The sequence below is a fragment of the Phycomyces blakesleeanus genome (assembly GCF_001638985.1).
Source record: "Phycomyces blakesleeanus NRRL 1555(-) unplaced genomic scaffold PHYBLscaffold_21, whole genome shotgun sequence".
NCBI lineage: Eukaryota > Fungi > Mucoromycota > Mucoromycetes > Mucorales > Phycomycetaceae > Phycomyces > Phycomyces blakesleeanus.
Window position 1 is genome coordinate 22,388 of NW_017265154.1, and position 21,356 is coordinate 43,743.

General features: G+C 35.1%; 6 protein-coding genes across 6 annotated transcripts; 3 read left to right on the top strand and 3 right to left on the bottom strand.

Annotated features, from left to right (window-relative positions):
- Positions 1–240: 240 nt before the first annotated feature.
- Positions 241–3,209, bottom strand: PHYBLDRAFT_172076 (hypothetical protein; the record flags this gene model as incomplete). The annotated part of the gene is made up of 9 exons (XM_018436731.1): positions 241–490; positions 564–1,162; positions 1,282–1,701; positions 1,746–1,830; positions 2,156–2,322; positions 2,356–2,442; positions 2,506–2,654; positions 2,711–2,938; positions 3,026–3,209. 9 exons carry the CDS (start codon positions 3,207–3,209, stop codon positions 241–243), a joined length of 2,169 nt encoding a protein of 722 aa, XP_018287477.1.
- A 356-nt stretch (positions 3,210–3,565) lies between these two features.
- On the top strand, positions 3,566–4,543 carry PHYBLDRAFT_66341 (hypothetical protein; the record flags this gene model as incomplete). The annotated part of the gene is made up of 3 exons (XM_018441629.1): positions 3,566–3,901; positions 3,936–4,114; positions 4,531–4,543. The coding sequence occupies 3 exons, from the start codon at positions 3,566–3,568 to the stop codon at positions 4,541–4,543; spliced, it is 528 nt and encodes a 175-aa protein (XP_018287478.1).
- Positions 4,544–7,353: 2,810 nt separating this feature from the next.
- On the bottom strand, positions 7,354–10,417 carry PHYBLDRAFT_149225 (C2H2-type zinc finger transcription factor; the record flags this gene model as incomplete). The annotated part of the gene is made up of 7 exons (XM_018432238.1): positions 7,354–7,792; positions 7,862–8,146; positions 8,288–8,781; positions 8,863–8,924; positions 8,990–9,038; positions 9,100–9,411; positions 9,494–10,417. The coding sequence occupies 7 exons, from the start codon at positions 10,415–10,417 to the stop codon at positions 7,354–7,356; spliced, it is 2,565 nt and encodes an 854-aa protein (XP_018287479.1).
- Positions 10,418–10,745: 328 nt separating this feature from the next.
- PHYBLDRAFT_66339 (hypothetical protein) lies at positions 10,746–11,901 on the top strand (the record flags this gene model as incomplete). The annotated part of the gene is made up of 4 exons (XM_018441628.1): positions 10,746–10,763; positions 10,931–10,949; positions 11,371–11,474; positions 11,524–11,901. The coding sequence occupies 4 exons, from the start codon at positions 10,746–10,748 to the stop codon at positions 11,899–11,901; spliced, it is 519 nt and encodes a 172-aa protein (XP_018287480.1).
- Positions 11,902–13,511: 1,610 nt separating this feature from the next.
- PHYBLDRAFT_172079 (hypothetical protein) lies at positions 13,512–15,152 on the top strand (the record flags this gene model as incomplete). The annotated part of the gene is made up of 5 exons (XM_018436732.1): positions 13,512–13,685; positions 13,770–13,779; positions 13,943–14,065; positions 14,130–14,360; positions 14,545–15,152. The coding sequence occupies 5 exons, from the start codon at positions 13,512–13,514 to the stop codon at positions 15,150–15,152; spliced, it is 1,146 nt and encodes a 381-aa protein (XP_018287481.1).
- A 1,416-nt stretch (positions 15,153–16,568) lies between these two features.
- On the bottom strand, positions 16,569–16,982 carry PHYBLDRAFT_149227 (hypothetical protein; the record flags this gene model as incomplete). Its single annotated transcript, XM_018432239.1, has 2 exons — positions 16,569–16,712; positions 16,794–16,982. 2 exons carry the CDS (start codon positions 16,980–16,982, stop codon positions 16,569–16,571), a joined length of 333 nt encoding a protein of 110 aa, XP_018287482.1.
- Between the last annotated feature and the right edge of the window lie 4,374 nt (positions 16,983–21,356).

The window sequence follows — 21,356 nt, forward strand, 5'->3', positions numbered from 1 at the left end:
TAAACTCAGACGTCTATTTTAAGTGAGAAAAAAAAGATGACTGTTCTTTTTTGTTTACAATTTTGATCAAGGTTACAAATATAGCCAATCAATCAGATATACCATTAATTCGGATTTTTGGTGATGCGCAATTTTAAATAAAATGATAATGACAATCAATTTCGTTGAGTAATATCTGAATAAGACAAAAGGTTTATATACATTTATTAAAAAGAAAGAGGGAAAAAAAAGAAGAAAAAGCTACTGGTTGTGGGTCGGCGAGGGCCAGACGATATGTCTAATGGCCCCGTCCTTAGTATCGTGGACGAAGCCAGCCATCCCCTTGAAGGACTTCACATCCACTATCCTCATTTCGCTCTGCGAGCAGTTGCTCGACACAGGGAAGAGCATGTCTGGAAAGGGCCTGACATCGGAAAGACTCTCGGTGGTTGCAAAGAGCCTGGTCACTCCTTTGACAGTGTGGGAAAAGAATTTGCAGACAAATCCATAACTTTCAAAAATCATAATTAAATTATGATTAATATCAACTTTTAACAATGTAGAATATAACTAACAACACTTACTCCCACATATGTTTGAGCATAACAAGATTGTTAGCTCGAACATGTCTACTGTCAAAGGAGGACCAGACTCTGTAAACCACCAAGTCTTTCCACATCTTCGTGGTGCAAACCACTGAGTCTTGTTCCTCGAAGGAGGAAACTCCTTCTCCTGCCCAGAAAGGCAACAACTGTTGGATGAGGTTCTCCCATTCCATGCCAATGGTGCTAGCCAACTCGGCCATGCTATACCTGGTTGGACTGGACCACAGCTGAGGACCAGCAACATCATCACTTGCAACCTCAATGTTGCTGGTCCTTCTGTCAGCTGGTCCAGTCCTGGCTGGACGGTTGCCGCAGCAGTGGCTGATGGCCGCCATCCAGAAAAGAACATTTTCCATGTTTTTTCCGGGCTCCTTTCTGGACTTGATCGCAGAGGTATAGGCACTGATTGTGCGTTCTATTGGATGGCAGCTGTAAGCCTGCAAAGGGCCCATTTCCTGCAACATGAAACCAAGATGAACCAGCATGTGCTGGTTCATCACGAATATGTTGGATTTCAGCTTACCGTCTGAAATCTTGCACCTCAGGAAGGAGTGCCAGCGGCCAATTGCCCTATAAAACTCATTAAAAACTGGATAGAAATATATATCTAAGTGACTTACTGCTCCACGGCAACAATGTCGCTGGCGGTGATGCTTCATTGTTGGACAATGGAGCATGCTAGCACCAGGTCTCTCACGGCCTGCTTTGCATCTGCAAAGCAGAGGTGGTCGATTACCACGGTTGGTACAACAAACAAGAGGAAGTCCATCCAATCAACGGCCTTCCTCTTGCCGTTCGATTCCTTCATCGACCTCCACGTACCAATAAATGCCGTCAGTATATCTGCCCTGGATGTGCTGACTGCTTTTTCGATGTCATCTAGGCTAACATCCAGGGCAAAGGGGTACTCAAGTCGTTGCAGGCGTTCTTGGAGGTGCATTCCATGGGATTTTCTGCCCAGGCCTGCAGTCCCAGAGCAGAATTTGCCACCAAGGGCTTGATAGAGCTGGTGCCCTGTTCCATGACCTATCAGGTGCATCTCGTCCTGGCCAAAGAAAGCAGAACTGGTGAGTGTGAGTAACTCTGCAAAGGCATTGTATCTCCCACCACCAGGTCTCTAAAATGATGTTAGTGGTTTTTTTTTGATATTTCATAACTTACACTTCCTTCAGCTCTGCAAATACTCCCTACATCCCTCATGGGGGCAGGACCCTCGCTCTCCAGGAAGCACATGGTCTTGGCAATGCTTTCACCACACGCAAAACAATGGCGGCAGCCGTATTGTGCATTGTGATGCATAAGGTTCATCAAGTCAGAGACAGCTGGAGTATCTCCAGTTGCCATGACAAGATGAACCTTATGTACCACATACTGGTCTCTGTCCCAGCACTTCACTCCACTTGTCTGCAAGGCTCGCAGGTCGGCAAGAATGGGCTCCAAAAACGAAGCAATGTTCTTTGGATGCTTAGGCCCTGGGATGATGGCCAGCTGCATCATGTTACCCTTCTTGTACCTAAATATATTATATTAGTATATATAAATATACATCTAAATCAATGTGTTTTATTTACCTTTCGGCAGGGTTGATATTCATGTTAATAACATGAATGATGCTAGCTGACATGGCGGCGTCCTTGAAGGGGTTGAACTGGTCAACAAACATAGACACCACCATGTCACCCTGGCCAAAAATCCCACCTGCGAGCAGTCTATGGATGCCATCTCCATCAAGGATATCCTTACGGACATTCAATCAGCCACCAGCCAAAACCTCCATGCCATAGGCGATCTTTGCCTGTTCTTCAGGGTGAGCCAACTTGAAGTGTAATTGCTCTGAGAGAGGCACTGCCTGGTATGTCTGTACAGGTGATATAGTGCCTCTCTCACACTAGTACCGCGGTCCATTGCAGTGAGGGCACACCTCATTCTCAACGATTGAGTTTCCAGGCTCAACATCAGGGAAACGAAAGCACCTACTGGCACACATGTCATACACCTGTGCCTTGACTGTGTATTCTTGCTTGAGCAAGGTATCCACCTTGTAATATGACAGAAGTGAATCCGTTTTAGCTAATACAATAGTAAGTATATGTAATATAGTAGATATGTGATAGTAATAAACTTACAGGATCCACGTTCTGTCATGTACTCGTTTACGATCTTGACAGACTGATTGTAGATTTCACGAGAAACACTGTTCTCAAAAAACAAGGAGAACAACTCCAGACTAACGGCCTCAGCACTGCTGTTGGGAGTGTACATTGGTACAAACTGGTTGTACTCAATGTTGGTCTGCTCTGGTTCAGCTTGGGCCATTCCTTGGTTTCGGACACATGTGAATCCAGGACCATTCTCTAATATATTTACACAGTTAATATTTAACATAAACATAATCATATGTAATAATGTTATTATTAACATTTTCTTTTAATTGTTCTTACCAGAGGTGTACTTCACCTCAACATTGCTGGAATTGGCTTCCATAGGAGAAGCATCCTCTTCATCGGCCTCAACGTTGTTAGTGGCAGCAGCCAAGAAACCATCAAAGTCAATTGAATCATCGACAGAGGCTTTATCGTTGATATCCATCATGTCGTAAGCTGGATAAGTGACATTGATATCCATTTAAGTGGATTGTTGCTCAAAGAACGAATTGTCAAGCATATAACTGCTTGTTTCGTTTTTGGTAACAGGGTTAAGTAAGTCGTTAATGTTCATTTTGAATTGTTGTTTTGTATTTTAAAAAAATAGGGGTGTAAGGTCGAAAAAACCGCTTGGGATGTGATATTAATTTTTATTCCATCAGTTGACAGTGAAAAATTACAAGTGCGCTAATTATCATGAATATTTTTTTAAAGGGATTCTGGCTTTTTGTTTTTTATTTTTCCTTGTTGTTTTTGTTTTTTATTTTTCAGTTTTTCTTGTTGCTTTTGTTTAACTTTGTTTTTTTTATATTTTACATCTTCTTTACAGTTCTAAAAATGTCATCGCTCAACATTGTGCTATTAAACCTTCGACTGGTGATGCTGGAGACAGCATATGCCCGGCTTGAGGCCAGGTTTGAGGCCAGGTTTGAGGGCGGTGAGGCCGCCACTGAACAGCCCGTCCGAGGTAACCCTCCTGATGTGAACCATTTGCAGCCGGTCGTTGGTGGCAACACCATCCCACGCCCTTCCCCCCAAGAACAACCTAACAGTTGGGTACTCTCAGCCGGGAGTGTTACTGCAGCCCTGGTATTACATTTTACCAGGGGTAACACTAAAGAAGCTCGGCTTCTTTACAGTGCCATTGGCAGACTTGCTCGCCAGCTTGTACAGGTAACAATGTCATGCTACTGTACGAATGGTATAGCTATACCATCGTGGGGTAGTCTTGCACCTAACCAGAGAAACATCCTGGTTAGAAACCTTGAGGAGAGAGCAGCCAGAAGAAATATTGCTCTTGATAGGTTTGAGAATTCCTGAGTGTCTATCTTTGTGCTTTCTCAGAGATAGAGAACTGCTGTCTCCAGTGGAAGACAGTAATAAAACGTAAGTTACTTTTAAATATAAAGCCATTTATAAGATCATAACTAATACAAATCAATTGTTTTGCTTTGTTTGTTTGTTTTTTATATTATTATAGTAGACAATACTGAACTTTATAAGTAACATTTATAAAAAAACATAATAAAAATACTATTTTAAAAAAATTGTTATCAAGTAGAAAGTAATTTGGTATATGCCTTGTATACTTCTTCTACTGTCATTTATTTGTTTGTTTGTTTGTTTTGTTTTGTTTCTTTTTGTTTTTTTTCATTTTTTTGTTTTTTATTTTTTATTTTTTTTTCTATTTTTTTTTCTATTTTTTTTGTTTTTATTTTTTTTCTATTTTTTTATTTTTATTTTTTATTTATTTTTTCTATTTTTTTTTATTTTTTTATTTTTTATTTTTTTGTATATTCCAGGGACCAAAAATAAAACAAAAATAAAAATAAAAACTTATTTTTATGTGACGCAATGTGTATTATTTGATCAATTAGAGATCCAACAAATTTAACAAAAAAGGGTTAGTTAAAAGTAATACACAAGTCTAATTGGCTTGAGGATGCTGAACAGCACTCGATTGAGTTTAATGCTATGGAATTCCACAAATCCGATTGGCAAAGAGTAGAAACACTAACATTGTATCACCTTGTTTTTATTGGCTGAATCTATATCTGCAAGTATGCATTTTTTACATAGTAATCTGCATTGGCGGAATTACAAATGCTTCCATTTCCTACAGTGTATATTTGTATGTTAACTATGTTTGTATATTAAAAAATACAGTCTACTATTCTATTTTTACTCACAAAGGTTATCTGAACTTAAAGTCTTTTTTTTTGGAAAAAATTAGTCCCAATGTACCGAGTTTGGAAAGTAAGAAAAAAAAAGAGAAAAAAGAAAAAAAGAAAAAAAAGAAAAAATAGTCAAGATAGGTTTAGAGAGTCCTAAATTTGGTAAAGCTTGTAGAAGATTAAAGAAGTTGTAAGGATTTTATCAAAAGTTATAAGTTTTTTAAAAAACTTGCAAATTTTCTCTTATAGTGTAAGCTAAAGGTTGGGTCATTGAGTCTATATCACTCATTATTCTTGAAGACAAAAGCACTAAAGAGCTATCTTGATAGTGGAATAAAAGAGCAATCTAATAAAATATAAATATGAATGAGTATTTCAAGCTTAAAAAATAAGTTAAATAAAAACTTACCTTTGAGTTTGCCAAGATGCATCTCATAAAAGTTAGAATCTCTACAAGTGAAAATAAATAAAAGATGATTAATATTCAATTACTTTGTAAACTAGGTGCGCAGTTATTACCTCAACTCTTTTTGACCAGATGATGAAAAGGCTAATTGTTAGCTAATGAGACTCAAGATGAATAACTGTATTACAAAGTACAATATTGCTTTTTTATTATACATACCTCAAAAACAAGAATATATAGACATGTTTTCTACAAAAATAATATACTAGATATAAACACACATAATGAACAAACTTTTGTTAGTAAAGTAGAGTAAGAAACAATGCAAAGAACATAATCCCACACTTATTCAAAATCGATTTAAAAAATTCTCATTGGTCTACTGGCTTTTAATACCAATGGTGCAACTCGCTGAAATGTTTTTAAAAAAACACTAAGTCATTCTTTCTTGGTTTGCCTTATTTTTATAAGTTAAAGAGATATGCTTTAATAATAAATAATTGAAAATACTGTTGTGGTGGTTGAAGTTGAAGAAGTTTTTAAGAGGAAGAATTGAAGATTTGAAATTAGGAACGAAGATTCGTGAGAACTTGTGTAGGTTTTGTTTATTGAGAAAGATTTTGTATCAAAGTTTGACCAGGTTCCTACACTGAACTACTACTGCTATTTATATTATTTTGGATCGGGAAAATTATATGACTGGGGTCAGGTAATCGATCCTATCTGAGCCTTAATCAGAGCAACGTGATCTTGGGATAATTAATGTATGATTAATTATATAAATGTGTGTAGTCCCAATGAAGTATTAACATCGAAAGTAAATGTGTTTATGAGTTATAATTATGCTTATAATAATCCACTGATGTATCCCATATTATGGTGATATCATCATATGAAATATAATCACTATCATGCATGCTAAACCTGTGTGTTAAATAATAAAGTAATCGGTAGACACCTTTGACTGGAATAGCTGAGGCCTTATATTATTTCCTTCAGACTTATTCTCAATTACAGCAGTAGTCAATACTCATTTACAACAAATACATCTGTAAATTATTAATAAAGAAATATATGTATATCTTTATATCTTAATTGGGTTGAGTTTTCTCTTAAAAGATTGCTTGTGTTGGGCATTTTTTACTGATATTATGTAAGAAATAAAAAAAATCATATATTTTTTCTTGTTTGCAATTTTGACAAAGTTGTTTTATATGCTAAAAATCATTGCCTTTGCTAAATTTTAACAGAATTATTTTTTCATTGCTCAATACAACCTCCAAGCTTTCTTATTCAACATTCTGTCTTACTTAAACAGCTTTTTGTTGTGATCAGAAAGGTTTGAAGTAGGACTAAACCTTCTTTTCTCCTTTATTTGGAAAAGAAAAAATTTAATTCACAAAATTACACAAAGAAAAATATTTAGGCCAATAATATTGCTTGGGTACCATACACTATCATATTTGGTTTCTAATTTCTGTAGTGGTGATACAATACTATTCACTGTAAATTATGTAAGGCATGAAGATAATAATAGGGGAATGGTACAGACAAGCTGGATTTGTTATAGCTGGACAAGCTAGAAAGTCAAAACTGAAAATGTATACACCACGGGAGATTTTTGATATCAAATAAGGAAATCCAAATTTTGAAAACTTTTTGATTGGCTAGTTAAATATATCTCTTGTGTAATTTCCTTTTATTCTCTTTTTTTAAAATTAGCAATCTCTATAAGATAAAATCGGATGTACAGACATCTAGAAATGGATTTTTGGTGTAATATCACAAAACTAAAAAACGACTTAGAAAAATTTAATTATTTTATTGATAGAATTTTAAAAAATAAATAAAGAAAATGGGTTTTTTTTGGCTGGGCAAACCAATGAAGAGAAATCTCACCCCCCTCCTTCAAGACAGAGGACAAGATACCAGAAAGGCTCTAGTAGTGCTGTACATCGACTAAAACTCTTCACTCGCATATCTTAACTACAGGAAGATATATGAGTCATACCTACCATTAGGTTCTGGCTCATCAAAAACGATAATTAAGTACTTGTTGAGAAGTAAGGGTAGAAATACCAATAAGAGCCAAACTTGCTTAAATTGATCACATATGCATCACCAACCTTTGTGTACATGTCAAGAATGTAAATCATCTTTAGTTCTTCCAACAGTGTAGACATACCAGAATATTCTCGTGCAAGTAGATAGTTATTCTTTTGAGCAATGTCAGTAGGAAGATCTATGTCAAGATGAATCACTTGGGAAGAAAAAACCTTTTCAATAATTAGATGAACGGTTTGGCTTCCACTATGCATAGGCATGAACAAGACAAAGGTATCGTCACAAAGTTCACTGTTTACAATGCTACTATCATCATTGTTATCTGCAAACTCTCTGGAACCGCCAAACAAAACATTCCAAAACTTGTGAGCACTAGCATTATTATCAATATATGTCTTAACATCTTTTCCACGAGACAATCTTAGTCCATTTTCAATGGGTCATGAACCGCCATCAAGGATATGTCTCATCATAGTTTGCTTCGCAAACTTTAGACCAATATTCTTAGAGGTATTAAGCTTGTTGATGTGGAATAGGTGTTCACGTATATGCTTATTAAATTGCTTATTTTTTTCCGTTTCAAAATGTAAGGGAGTGCCAAATCTCCTGATGTTGTCTAGAAGGTGTGTCAATAAATGTGCCTTAAGTTTCGATGTGTATGGGTTATATCCATTGAGCTCGCAGTTTTTATAATAAACCAGAAGCTGTTTGATAAGACCTTTAACAGCGGTATCAACTTCATGAATATATGTTTCTAGACCAGACTCTATGGCTCTAACAAACACAAGTGAGCAAAGTCAACCAAGTTGGACAAAACATGGAATAATGTTTTTTAATACAGAATTACCAGTAAATTTTATCACTAAAATGACTGAAAAAATCTGTATAAGACATTTGTAGTCTCTGCCAAGGTACAAATTGTATCCATTAAGCAATCTTGTGAACTTTTGAGATATGCCTTTCGATTGCTCATAATCCTTCAAATATCCTGTAAGTTGTCTTAATTCATCTTTCTTTATCAGCACTGAATTTACCAAATCATTTACCAGGTATTCTGCAATACCAAGAAGAATAACATGCAAGATCTCTACGGGCGTGTCTTGTGATGGATCAAATGATTGTAAATCCAGTAGGATCTGTGTACTGGTATTCTTAAACCTGAGAAATTCAGCCATGTGCTTGTCATCAATCAAAGGAATGTCTGGGATTACAATGAGCTTATCCAAAGAGGATGCAGCAGCAATATAATGTTGCTTTGTTCTGTTCTTGTGCCGTTTAGTATAGTAATCTTCATCCTTTAAATTCTCTACCTTTCTTCGTAGCTCAACATAACATATTCTGCATGGGTATAGCGATGTGGGACCAAGTATATCACATAACATAGAATGATATGGCATGTCGGCTTCAATCTAAATAAGAGGAGCATAGACCAAGATAAATTCTTTGTACTTGTGAGAGTACATTAAAATGCCATCTTCCATTAGTTGTACGTCTTTGACGATTGTTGGTAGCATAGAAGCTCCAGTCACACCCTTCTTCTTTCGAATCCCACCTATGAAGTAAATATTATTAATCAAATTTCTCTCTTCAAAAGTCATTGCAGCACATCTCATAGACCAACATTCATATGGGTTTGATTGTACAGCCGTAATTCCAGATGTATCATCTGTAAAAAGTGAAATAAGTGAAATCATCACTCTATAGAATAATCTGTGATTGGACTGTACCCAATGTTCTTCAGAGACACGCCTCCTCATAAAATGTGGTATCTCAAGCAGTGAAGAATGCAAAGGAATCAAAGAACTGACAGTAGTGGGTGAAACACTGTAACAAAGTGAACTACTGGGAGTAGGTAAGACACAATCAAGTCTTTCAATTGGGATATCACTACAAGTGATTTCAATACCAAACTTCCCAGTTTCAGATGACCAAACATTATATCCATGACAAAACATGTAAGAGTTTTTCATTGTATGAAAGAACTCTATTAAAAAACAAACATTATTTTGATCAGCTTTCAGCTTAACAATATCACCATGCTAGAAATCAATGTTATCAATAGTTCACATAGGCTGCTAGAATAATGAATGGGTTCTCCACTTTTCACCATTGCAAGCATACTGCTTGATCTGGTGTTTGATCAGGTAGTGAGAAAATCTTCTTTGAGGTCTTAGGGTTGGCCGCAAGAAGTTTCAGGTGCTCTGAAGATAAATTAAAACAGACTTCCATTTGTGTACTATCAGATAAATCGAATTTTACAATCTTTGACTTAAAAACAGGCATTATAGACTTTTTTCTCTTTTGAAAGTTTAACAATGCATCAAGACGCGGTAATGTAAAGGGTACCTTAGTATTGATAGCTTCCTTTTGCAGTTTAAACACAAGATTCATAGTGAACAGAATCTTTCTAATAATCCTACGAGAAAGCATATCATTATCACTATCGATTAGAGCAAGCATAATCATGGTTTGAAGGTCCTTAGACGGATAATTTTTAGGTACAAAGCTTTCCAAATTCTCGAAAGACAAAACTCCATTTGCAAATACATCAATGTCTTCCTCCACCAACGAGCTAATACTTTCTGCAGACATGGTTATGCTGCTCAGTATAACTTCATAAAGGTAATTGCCAGTACCTAAATCAGCAAAGTTTCCATTTTGTCTGTTGTTGTTCTCATTCTCACTTTCATCACTTATCTCAGTGTCGCTAACATCACTGTCAATGACATTGAATTCAGTTATATCCTCATCAAAGTCAGATTCAAATATCCCATTTTCAGATATAGAATCTTTGTTGGATTGGTCTGTGTTAAGTTGATTCTGGAGTGCTGCTCCAACATAGGCCTCAACATTTGGAAGAGTCTCATATATATGATGGTACTCTTCCAAATGTCGTTTTAGATTCCAGAGAGATTTAAAATCTTTCTTGCAATGTGTACAGATTTTTCCAGCTTCAGCAAGACTGAAGTTGTATTGCCCAGGTTGTCTAGAAGTAGGTACTAATACTCTTCCTGGAGTGTATTTCTTTCTTTTTTTTGAATCCATTAATGTTTGTAAGTGTAAATGTAAAAGTAGATTCAATAGAGAGAAAGTCAAATTTACTGTATGTGTGTTTATATAAATTTTCTTAGTGTGATAGCATGGACTTGAATATTTTGGTGAACCAATTACATTCGATTATTCTGTTGCAAATTTGGATGTCCATAGAAAAAAATGAAAAAAAATCACGCCAAGTGAATCTTGACTCTAAACAAAGTCTTTTATTATTATTATTATTTCTTCTGCCATAATCAGATAACTAATGATGCTAATAATTTTAGTTTATAATTACTAATATATTACAATATCATATGTTATCTCTTGGCTTATACAAATGACTTGCAAAAAAAAGGTATGCTAAACATTATTTTTCTTGTACAATTACTAATCAAGTCTCATCTCATCTTGAAATAGAAAAAGACCTTCATCTACCAAATTTTCAAAGGTAAAAATATCAATACAAATAATATGTGTATAAATTAAATATTAACATAAACAAATATTTTTTTTTTGCTTTAGTTCTGTTTGCTATTAAAAGGTAAGTCATTTAAAGTATTCAAATTTTAACATTACAGATTCTAATCATTTTTTTCTGTTATGTATAAATATGAAACACTTGAGGTACAACAAGATTTAGTGGCGTTTTCTATAGCTTGTTTTTTCTTTCCCTTTTGCTGTAAATGCTATTGAAGTAGCCAGCTGTATTTCTAACTGCTAGTGCCTAAAAAAAGCCTGCCAACCCTGCAATAGCTGCTATTGCAGGGCCAGAGGTGGGGGTGGCCTGGCATTGTATGGCCCCAATATTTTCAATCCACAAAAATAAATAAATAAAATATTTTTTCAACCAAATTTTTTTTTGCAAGCATCCTATTTTTTTTGCAAGCATTCTATTTTTTGCAAGCATTCTATTTTTTCCCCAATTTTGAACTATTTTTAAAAGTCTGAATCCTTAAAAATAGATCTTCCCAATAAGGCAATCGATTCACGGGGGTACAAGAAAGCTATTGTTACACCCAAAAAATCTCTCGTGGTGTACAACGTCACTGAAAAATTGGCTTTGCATGTTACACGTATGTTTTTGGGGGGAGGAGATCAAATAAATTATTCTTCAGATTGCCAATAAAATTATTGCCTTTTTTTTACTACAACATCAGCGCATAATTTTTTTGACATTTAACATGAGCAACATCAACAACATCAACAACGCCAATAAGATTGTCATTGTCAGCAAGTTGTCAAAGAAGTACGATACTGCCTTGACTGAGTTCAACTCAATCTTTCTTGTCAGAAGAGAATTCTCTTCAGTTGTAGCTGTTAGAGAAGCTGCTAGGGCATATGGTGCCAAACATAACATTGCTCTCACCACTGCGTATTCATCAAGCTCTCGCATTAAGCTAATCTGTAAGCACTCTGGTGAATACAGAGACATCAGAAAGGCTGAGAAAGCTGCTCAAGTATTGGTTAATGGAGAAAGCCCTCTTTCTGGATAGGAAAGAAAGTGCGAGAAGAATATACAAAAGCATGGTTGTCCATGCTTTCTGTATGCCTCCACCAAGAAAAGAGAAAAGCTTGCTGTGCACTCCCGTGAGGCACAGCATAATCATCCAATCAAAGAAAACCGCAGGGCTTATGCCATGCACCGTAAACTGTCACCCGAGGCAATGAATATCGTATCTAAGCACCTGGAGGAGAGCAATGATGTATCCACTATCTTTAATAGCCTAAAGATAAGTGAATACACCAATATTATTTGCCAGGACATTGTCAATATTAACAAACATTTTGGAAAGTCTGGTGAGCGTAGAGAGATGTTCGAATTCATCACCATGTTACAAGATCTCAACTTCCACGTGAGATATACCGTTGGTAATACTGAAGACAACAGCATCAACATGGTCTTCTTTGTCCACAAAGACGCAATTGAGGAAGCAAGAAGAATGCCCGAGACTGTCATAATCGTCGCAACATACAAGACAAATAGTCATAGGATGACATTTATCAACATTATTGGAACTAGTAATGTGACTGGAACCCTACGTACTACATTAAAGTCCTTCCCAATTGCTGGTGCTTGGGTGGAACACGAGACAGTTGACAACTATCTCTGGGCACTTCGCTGTCTACGAGATACAGTATGGTCTGACATTGAAGATGACAACAACAACAATAACAACAGTGACACGTTGCGTGTATATTCACATTTTCGGCTGGCCCAAACATATCCCATATCTCTAAATCTTTTCGTATTAATTATGTAAATCAATTTATTAAGTAATGATCTTGGGAAGAGCATGATTGTTACAACTGGCGCAGCAATCAATTGAAAATCATAAGGATTGTAACAGTGAACCCCAACAATGACTATCTACCTCTATTTCTCTCTCTTATTTTTTTATAGAGCATAGTTTATCCCAACCTCTTAGTAATAGCTTACTAATTATACTATTTTATTTATTATCGAAATATCTATATAAACATCAAAAGATGAAAGCAATAAAGAATATCCTTACACACCACTTCTATTTTCTTTTTATTTTTCTCAAGAGAACAAGCTGCCGATTTCCAATATTAGGGCTAAGGAGTTGTTAGAGGAGATCGATACATATTCCTTTTTTCTGTTAATTGTTTGAGTCACTTCTTTACACAAACCAACTCAGCCCGTCTCAATAGCAACAGCAGCAGCAACAACAGCAGCAGCAACAGCCCTCTTCTTCCAAGTGTATTCATCACTGACAATGAGCAGGCATTGAGAAATGCAATTACTCATGCTTTCCCTGAGTTGAAACAAATTCTGTGCTATAAGCACATAAAAGACAACTTCAGAAAACAGCTTTTGCCAGTAATGAAAGAAGATGAAAACGGAGAAAAGAGAAGTGTCTTGGAGAAGTTGTCTGGCTACCTAGACAGAATTGCTTTGGAGTGCGTGACTGAGGAAGACATGAAGAAAGAAATAGACGGATACCTTAGTTTCGCAAAAGAAAATTGTGTAGACAAAGGAAAGAGTGCCAACAATTTCCTGGAAAGGTATATATAGAACTTTTATATTAAAAAAAGAGCATGTTAAATATAACAGATTGTTTTTTATATTATTTTTAGAAAAATGAAAGATAAAGAAAACTGGGTAAACATTTATGTTTACAAATACCCTCATTTTGGGAATCGCACATCCAATCGTGCAGAGAGTGCCCATGCTTCTCTTAAGCATTCTCTTGGAACTTCCTTCGGAAAACTTAAGACTGTTACTCTCAAAGTAAAGAAGTGGTATGAGGAGTTGGTAAGCTTGTGTTACATTATTTTGTGTATTTATTGTTTAAGCACTGATAGTATTTTTTTCAATAATAGATTTTAAATTCTATAGGTTGCTGATCGTAAGCATATGCTAATGGTCGAGTGTCTTGAAGATAGCACAACAATTATGTTTGATAAAACCAATGCTATCAGACTAAATCACATTCGTCTTAAAACTTGTTGGTACGCAATGGATTAAATTAAACTACAACTGTCAAAATCTATTATATCCGAAAAAAACAGAGTACAAATGCCTCATCACACATAACAACTTGCTCTCGTGCTATCACCAACTTGCCAAATTTGATATCATTCCAATTTCCTGTATCCCAAGATGCTGGAGAAGAGAATACTTGAAAGGAGAAGGTAATATAAGAAGTTTAGCTTTTAAATGTATGATATGCTTATATATTTTTGCTATTACATATAGACCATACAAAAATCAAAGATGCAGTATCAGTTCCCGAAGACATCAATACCATAACAACAATAACCCCTGAACTTGCCCACGATCTTCTGCAACTCTGTGAAGGTTTCAACAACTCACAGAGTAAACAACTACAAATTGATATTCAACTATCAATCAAAAAAATGGTAGCTCAAATCAACCAGCAGAAACTTGAGGACCTCAACAGTCCAAAAATAGTGGAAGCAATCAAGGGTTGACCCAAAAACACAAAACGCAAGATGATTGCATTAGAGCACTGCATCGAAAACGAAAAAGAAAAAGCTACAAAAAAATAAAACCGAAAAAGAACAAAAAAGTAAGTCGTCTTTTAAAGCACATTGTTTAGCTTCAATTTGTTCAAATTTTGCTCCATTTTTTAGGCAACAAATATCCTTAGCAAAAGAGAAAAAATCTATACAAAAAATTACCAATCTTGGCTCGCCAATTGATATCACACTATTGACAAACTTAACAATCGCACCAACAGCAATATCCGAAATCTTCTCACCTGAAGCAGACGGTAACTGCGGATACAGAGCTATAGCCATGGAGATTTACCAAGACCAGGAGGAGTGGTCGAAAGTAAAAGACCAAATGCTCGACACATTTCTAAAACATCAACACACATACTACCAGGGAAGAATGGAGCATGGCAATATGCCTGCATCCACTAACCCACTCATACGCAGTCTAAAAGACAAATGCTCGCCCCTTCCCCAGCAACATTGGTTCGGCACAATCGACCATCCGCAAATTGTTGCTGATACATATAACAGAAGTGTGACAGTTTACTGGAATACTCCAACCGAGACAGGCGACTGTCTTTTCGTACCAATTTCTACCATGCCAAATACAATAGAACCTATAATCCTTATCTTGGACATTAACCACTTTCTTCTTGCCAAGCGCAAAAACATCAGAAAATTCACTTGGCCAAACATCAATCCCTTTCATAAGCACATAGTCCGAAAACATGGTCTTGATGAGTATTCAATTATGTACTAATAACCAAGGTATGGCTTTCAAAGTAGTTTTATCTTGAACCATACTAACTTTTTATCTTGTTTTTTAACATCTTTATATTTATCTCTATTTTCAATATTTTTTTGTTTTCTCATTTAATCTCTTTTTATCTTTATATCAAATCTGACCCCCCAAAAAATGCATCTAATATGCAAAACCAATTTTTTTAGTGACAATGTATATTTTCAGTGACATTGTATACATTTTCAGTTTTGACTTTTTAGTTTGTCTGGTCAACATAAATCCAGCTTGTCCGTACCGTTCCCCATAATAATATGCTTTACACATCTTTTTGTTCGTTTGAATTTTCAATTGTAAATAAAATCAAATTAACAAACTTGCGTATCATAAATTTGCATTCATGGCTATTTCAATACTGCATGTGGCGAATTTGATAGTGTATTTTTGACGATTTTTTTTGCGGTTGCGTCTAAATTTTTGTCCCATACGGCGAATTTGATATGAAAATCCTGCATATTAAAATGCACACGAACTCAGGGGTGGAAAAAAAGGGGGAGGACACAAAACGCGCCCTGGCTTCCCCTCCGGAACCACCTGTGAAACCACCTCTAAAACTCCTATTTTTTTGGCGTAGTGGTAGCTTACACATAAGTTTTTTTATATATCATTGCGTACGCGAAAAGTAAAAAGTATATAGAAAGAGAGTAGTAAATATGTTTATTTAAAACTTATACCCAAGATGAATTTAGTAGGGCACATTTGTGAAATGTATAGGGTTTTTATGTTTTTGTGTTTTTGCGAATTGACAAAGTCTGAAAACCCACTAACAAAAATCCGAGTTAAAGCAATCGAGATTCCCATGCTGGACACGCTACTAATAGTCCTAGAAATCAATTGGAAAACGTTTTACCTTTCTGCCTTTGACGACATACAAGTCAATGATTCCGAGGAGGAGGAGGTTTAGTCAAGACTCGTTTGTCAGTATTCCACTCAATATAATTTTACGACAATACTCGACTATTGCTAAGAATAATGATATATATTGTTGCTTCTCCAACCAGGCTAGGCAATCCAGATGACACGTCTTTTTCCATGCTCGGGAACATTAGTCGCAGATTCTCAATCAGAAATTCTTATGCCTTGGATTGTACCGGCATAGTCCTTTTTGATCTCCTAAGCTAGTGTCATCCTGGTTGTCAAGGTATGCGAGTAGACACGGAGAGTGGCTCTAGCAATATGCTTTCCTTCATTATTATTTTTCTATAATAAACTATAATATTATTTCTATATGTTCTATATAATAAAATAATACTTACTTCAATTAAAAGGTCCATCCTTATTGAACGAATGTTCACCGATGCTCTCTCAGCAGAAGACACTCTCCCTTGACGGCACAGGCTGGTAAAGCACTTGTGAAACTTTTTTTTTCAAGCCGCTCTATTTATGGCCACCATTGCCAATACTACTCTCCGGGTTTGGGGACATATCAAAAGCGACATCCGTATTACACCTGGCTTTGCTGTTGCTGGTGTTGTTGTTTATCGTTATACCAGTTGGTAATGTTGATCTAGGATTTGGCTTCTACATGAGGTTGCGTATGTATACCTGGTAAAAATATACGAGATCATAAATCGATAAAACAGCATACACCTTTGCACTTACATAAACATCGTTATAAGTTTGTTGGCTAGGTCTGGTTTGCGTACGGACAATATGAGTAGCAGTGGCAAGTACGGTACTCATAAGAGCAACGAGGGAAAGGTCTAACCGAGATGCTGGCTGCACTAACGGTGTCAGGGCTGTTGGTGGTAAGAACGACAATAATGCTGTTCTTAGCTGTGAGTTATTCATTGAGAAAAACTATGTCCTAGCACTGTCATCAGATTTCCACCCATGGCTGTCTTATTGTCTTACATAGTATAATCAATTTTCCAACAGCTGCTTGTTGCTAACCTCAATATGACGATGAGCAAGCGCACGTCTTTAAATGGTCGTTATTTACAAAACATATTAAAAGGTAAATCTGAAGTTAATATTAGCTTACAGTCGAATTGAATTGAATTGAATTGAATAAAAAACACATTATCTTAAAATTGCATACAAAAAAAATTAAAATATGGGAAAGAGAGAGAGAGAAAGAGAGAGACTGTAAGTGAGTCTTTATGTGCAGTAAGGATAAAAACGAAAGCAAATCCGTTATATCAAACCTAAAATTATATATATATATGATATACAGGATGTCTTTAATACATAAATCACAATAAATACTTTTTGGAATCGACGGGATGCCAGCTGGTTTTGACATTGCTTTTGGACTCAATTCATCGAATCATTCCAGTCTTTTATTTCCTTCGCGCTTCTCTCTTCAATCTTTGAAGCCGTATAGCCCCTTTTAGGGGGTACCTTCTTTTTAGTTGATGCAGAAATACTCTTTTTTAATACACCAAAAACTGATCATATATTCTGTTGTCATGGACACACAGACATACACACGATTTCTCTCATTTCAATGTATATTCTTAAGCGTGTCACTTCCTATTAACTAAGGTTAGGAATACTTCACATCATTGTCATACTAAAAAAAACCTATTCTGATTATTTATTTATATACTTTACGGTCAGAAACACTACAATAAAATAGGACCACCAGCTCCATGAAAAGACTTTATATTTCTTTATTTCTTTATTCTATTTAGCTAGAGATACAGCGATGTTCTACAAGCACCGTATTGCCCCACAATTTTTTATTTGATTTTTGTTTCTGATATACAAAATCAATTATTTTGTCTCTCAATATAACGAAATTCATTCTTTCTTAATTCTTTTCATAGGCAAAACAATTATACCATCTGCCACGCTTAACAACCCTGATTTTGTTTTATTTTTCTTCAATTAATACCTTATTTTTCCAGTGCAAGTATAAATTTGTGGGCACAAACAAAACTTTATGTATTCTTAGAGCACATAGTATTTAAATGTTTTTTTTTGGGAAAGAAACCATTTCAAATATAACAAATTTCCAGGGCAAGAGGTAACTGGAACTATTGAATAATTGTATTATTAGAACGGAAAGATAGAAATACTTTGTTACTTGCAATAAAAGTAAAAGCTGTAAACTATTGGTGGCCTAATAGGAATATGAAATTGAGAGGATTAGATAATAGCCTATTACTAGCCAACGATTTGTAAAGAGGTTGTTTTTTTTTTTTAATTATTTTTCTTTTCTTGACAATAGTCAGTATATATTTTGATAGCTGCTTCTAAAACCTAATAGACACCAACCAACACAGAGTCCCGTCATAAATATTTCCTTTCAAATGCACATACAGTGCTTGCCAATTTTTTGTAGAAAGAAAGACCTTCCCATTGTCAGTCATGTCAAGTACACATTAATCTCATATTAACCCAGTAAAATACCCTTATTATATATTAGAGATACTCATTAAGCAAATAAACTACTATAAAAGCGTTCTTGAAGTATTTTAATAGAGAAATAAGAAGTATTCTCCCATTATACTGCCATCTAATGAATCCTTTTTTATTTTACTTATTTAAATTTGTGAAGCATATTCTACTTTTCATAATACATATTCTATAATCCAGAGTAAAAGGTTCCTATTGTTAATGAGTCTATCAGGGTTACATCACAGAAACTGAGCACGTAGGTACTCGTTACATTTCAAACTACTTTTGCGATAACCAAACCATTAACCAGAGGTATATTTTAAAGCTAGGGAACAAAATATCTATACAGCCAGCTATGCTGTTCTTTCTTGATGATAAGCTACACTATCACATAATCAACACCGGCAAGGATAGTAGATAATAAATAATGCCAACATTTGCTTGTTCACTAAAGCGCGTTAGAATATTAATGCATAGCTTTTTAGGAATCCAAACTAGTAAAGTATGAATCCCATGATATCTGTACTTGATATTTCTTTCTTTCTTTGCAAGTGTATATAAAATCATCCCAATTTAGAAAATCTATATAGATCTTGACCAATTTTTTGTTAAAATTATTTATTCCTTTATAGGAAAGTCTTGGAGAAGAAGCACAGATTGTATAGTATAAGCCAAAAGTATTAATTATGTTTATTGCAGTTAGCATGACAGAAATTACAACTTAAGCGGCTAATAATAACAATTATGGAGAAGAGAGATTCTCTAGGAAGGTATTTAACTGGGAGGGGTCTCGGGTTATTTAGTCATGTTAAATTGTTGTGGCGGCATTACCTCCCTCGTCCCTTGAAACCGCCATTGCTATACACAGATAAGATTGAATATTATTGATAAAAGTGCCAATTAAGCTGTTTTTTTTTAAAAATTTTATTTTAAAAAAGTAAGAATTAGAAGCGTGATTTGGTTTGGTCAAAAACGTAAATTGGGGTGTTCAAAAGCGCGAACTAATCCTAAAAAGCGACAATTAGTACTGGAGACACTATAATGCTTATTTCGTTCTATATATGTATCTATGCACAAGGTTTGTGGAAATTTTCGGGTGGGAGCATCTTCTTACTATGTAGTTAGGTTTTTGGTCACACAAGGCTCTCTGACCAGGTTGCAATAGATGAGATAAATAAATATGAAGAAAGAGAGAGAGAATCGGTTGATTCTATCCAGGTTTTTTTATATGTATATTTGAAACATATCAAGTCTATCAATAAATTGAAATTTTAAAGAAAAAGAAGAAGATGGTTTGATATTGGTAATAATATAATATACTTCTTGTTAATTGTTAATGTTGTGTTTAAAATAGAGTAAGAAAAAAAGGGGGATTGTGAAAGATGAAGATCTAATAAAATATTTTATTCTATTCTACACATGGATTATTATACAAGACATAATGTGTGAGAGAGAGAGTGTGTGTGTGTGTGACTTGAGTGGTTGCGGGAATAAAATCCATAGTCCAAATTTGCCTATTTGTCTCAAGTAGTTGGCCGCATTAAGTTGGCTTGTGAATGTGAATAAAGTGATAGTGATAGTGATAGTAATAAAAAGATTAGGTAAAACAATTTAGATATTTAGACGTGAGATTTTGGTAAAAGAGAGGTAGACGATGGTCAGGACTAGTAAATAAAAGTAGGTATATAATAATTGATTATCAAAAGCCAATGATAATCGATTATTTAATTAACAATTTTTATATTAAATTTGGTCTTCTTCCTCTTCTTGTTCTTGCTGTTCATTATAATTATTATTATTTACCCAGAAAATAAATAAATAAATAAATAAATAAAGCCCTTGTTTTCAATTCATTTAAATATAAATTTTATATAGAAAAATATAAATATTTCTTACTCAACCCAATCCAACCCAACCTAAATCAACTCAACTCAACTCAACCTCTTTCTCTCTCTCTTTCTTTCTTTCTTATTTTACTTTTATTAATTTTAAATCCCAAGCACATACAAAACATATTCATATAAACCAAGTCAAACCAAGTCAAACCAAGCCAACCTAGTAACAATACCAATACCAAAAAAAAAAAAGAAAAAAGAAAAGACAACGAAAAGGCAAAAACATAAAATAGACACTCACACCAACTGTGGGTTTATTGTGTACAAACACATACACATAGATCTATAGATACCTACATAGAATATTTATATACTTCGGTTCTATTATCACCAAAAAGAAAGAAGGAAAGGGAAGAAACAGAATATTTTTTATTTTTATTATTATTTCAATAATAATACCAATAATTTTGCAACCTTGATAAATAAGCTGGTCTTTTCTGAATTCAACATGCTTGAGGAAAAGACTTCACCTCCACCAAAGGCAATCAACATCCTCCGTCCATCCTCACCATTCTTCCAATTCAAGCGTCCTCATCTCACCAACCCAGACGACCCTTCTCACTCGTCTTCAACAGCCTCTTCCATAAGTTTACCATCCATATATTCCAGTGCAACCAACAACAACAACAACAACAACAACAACAACAACAACAAGAATAATAATAATAATAAGAACAAAGAGAAAAGCAAGAATCAGAATCAGAATCAGAATAACAACAATAACAGTATTCGAGTCCCACCAACGATTCTGAATCCCTCCAATTTTGCATCTGGATTCCCATTATTCCACACACCACCATCGCCATGGAATCAATACACCAAACAACAAGGTAGCCAGACGACGTCAAACACCACAACCAATACCTCTACAACCAATCTCGCACACTCTCCTGCGTCGTCTGTGACAGTCTCACAACGTTTTATG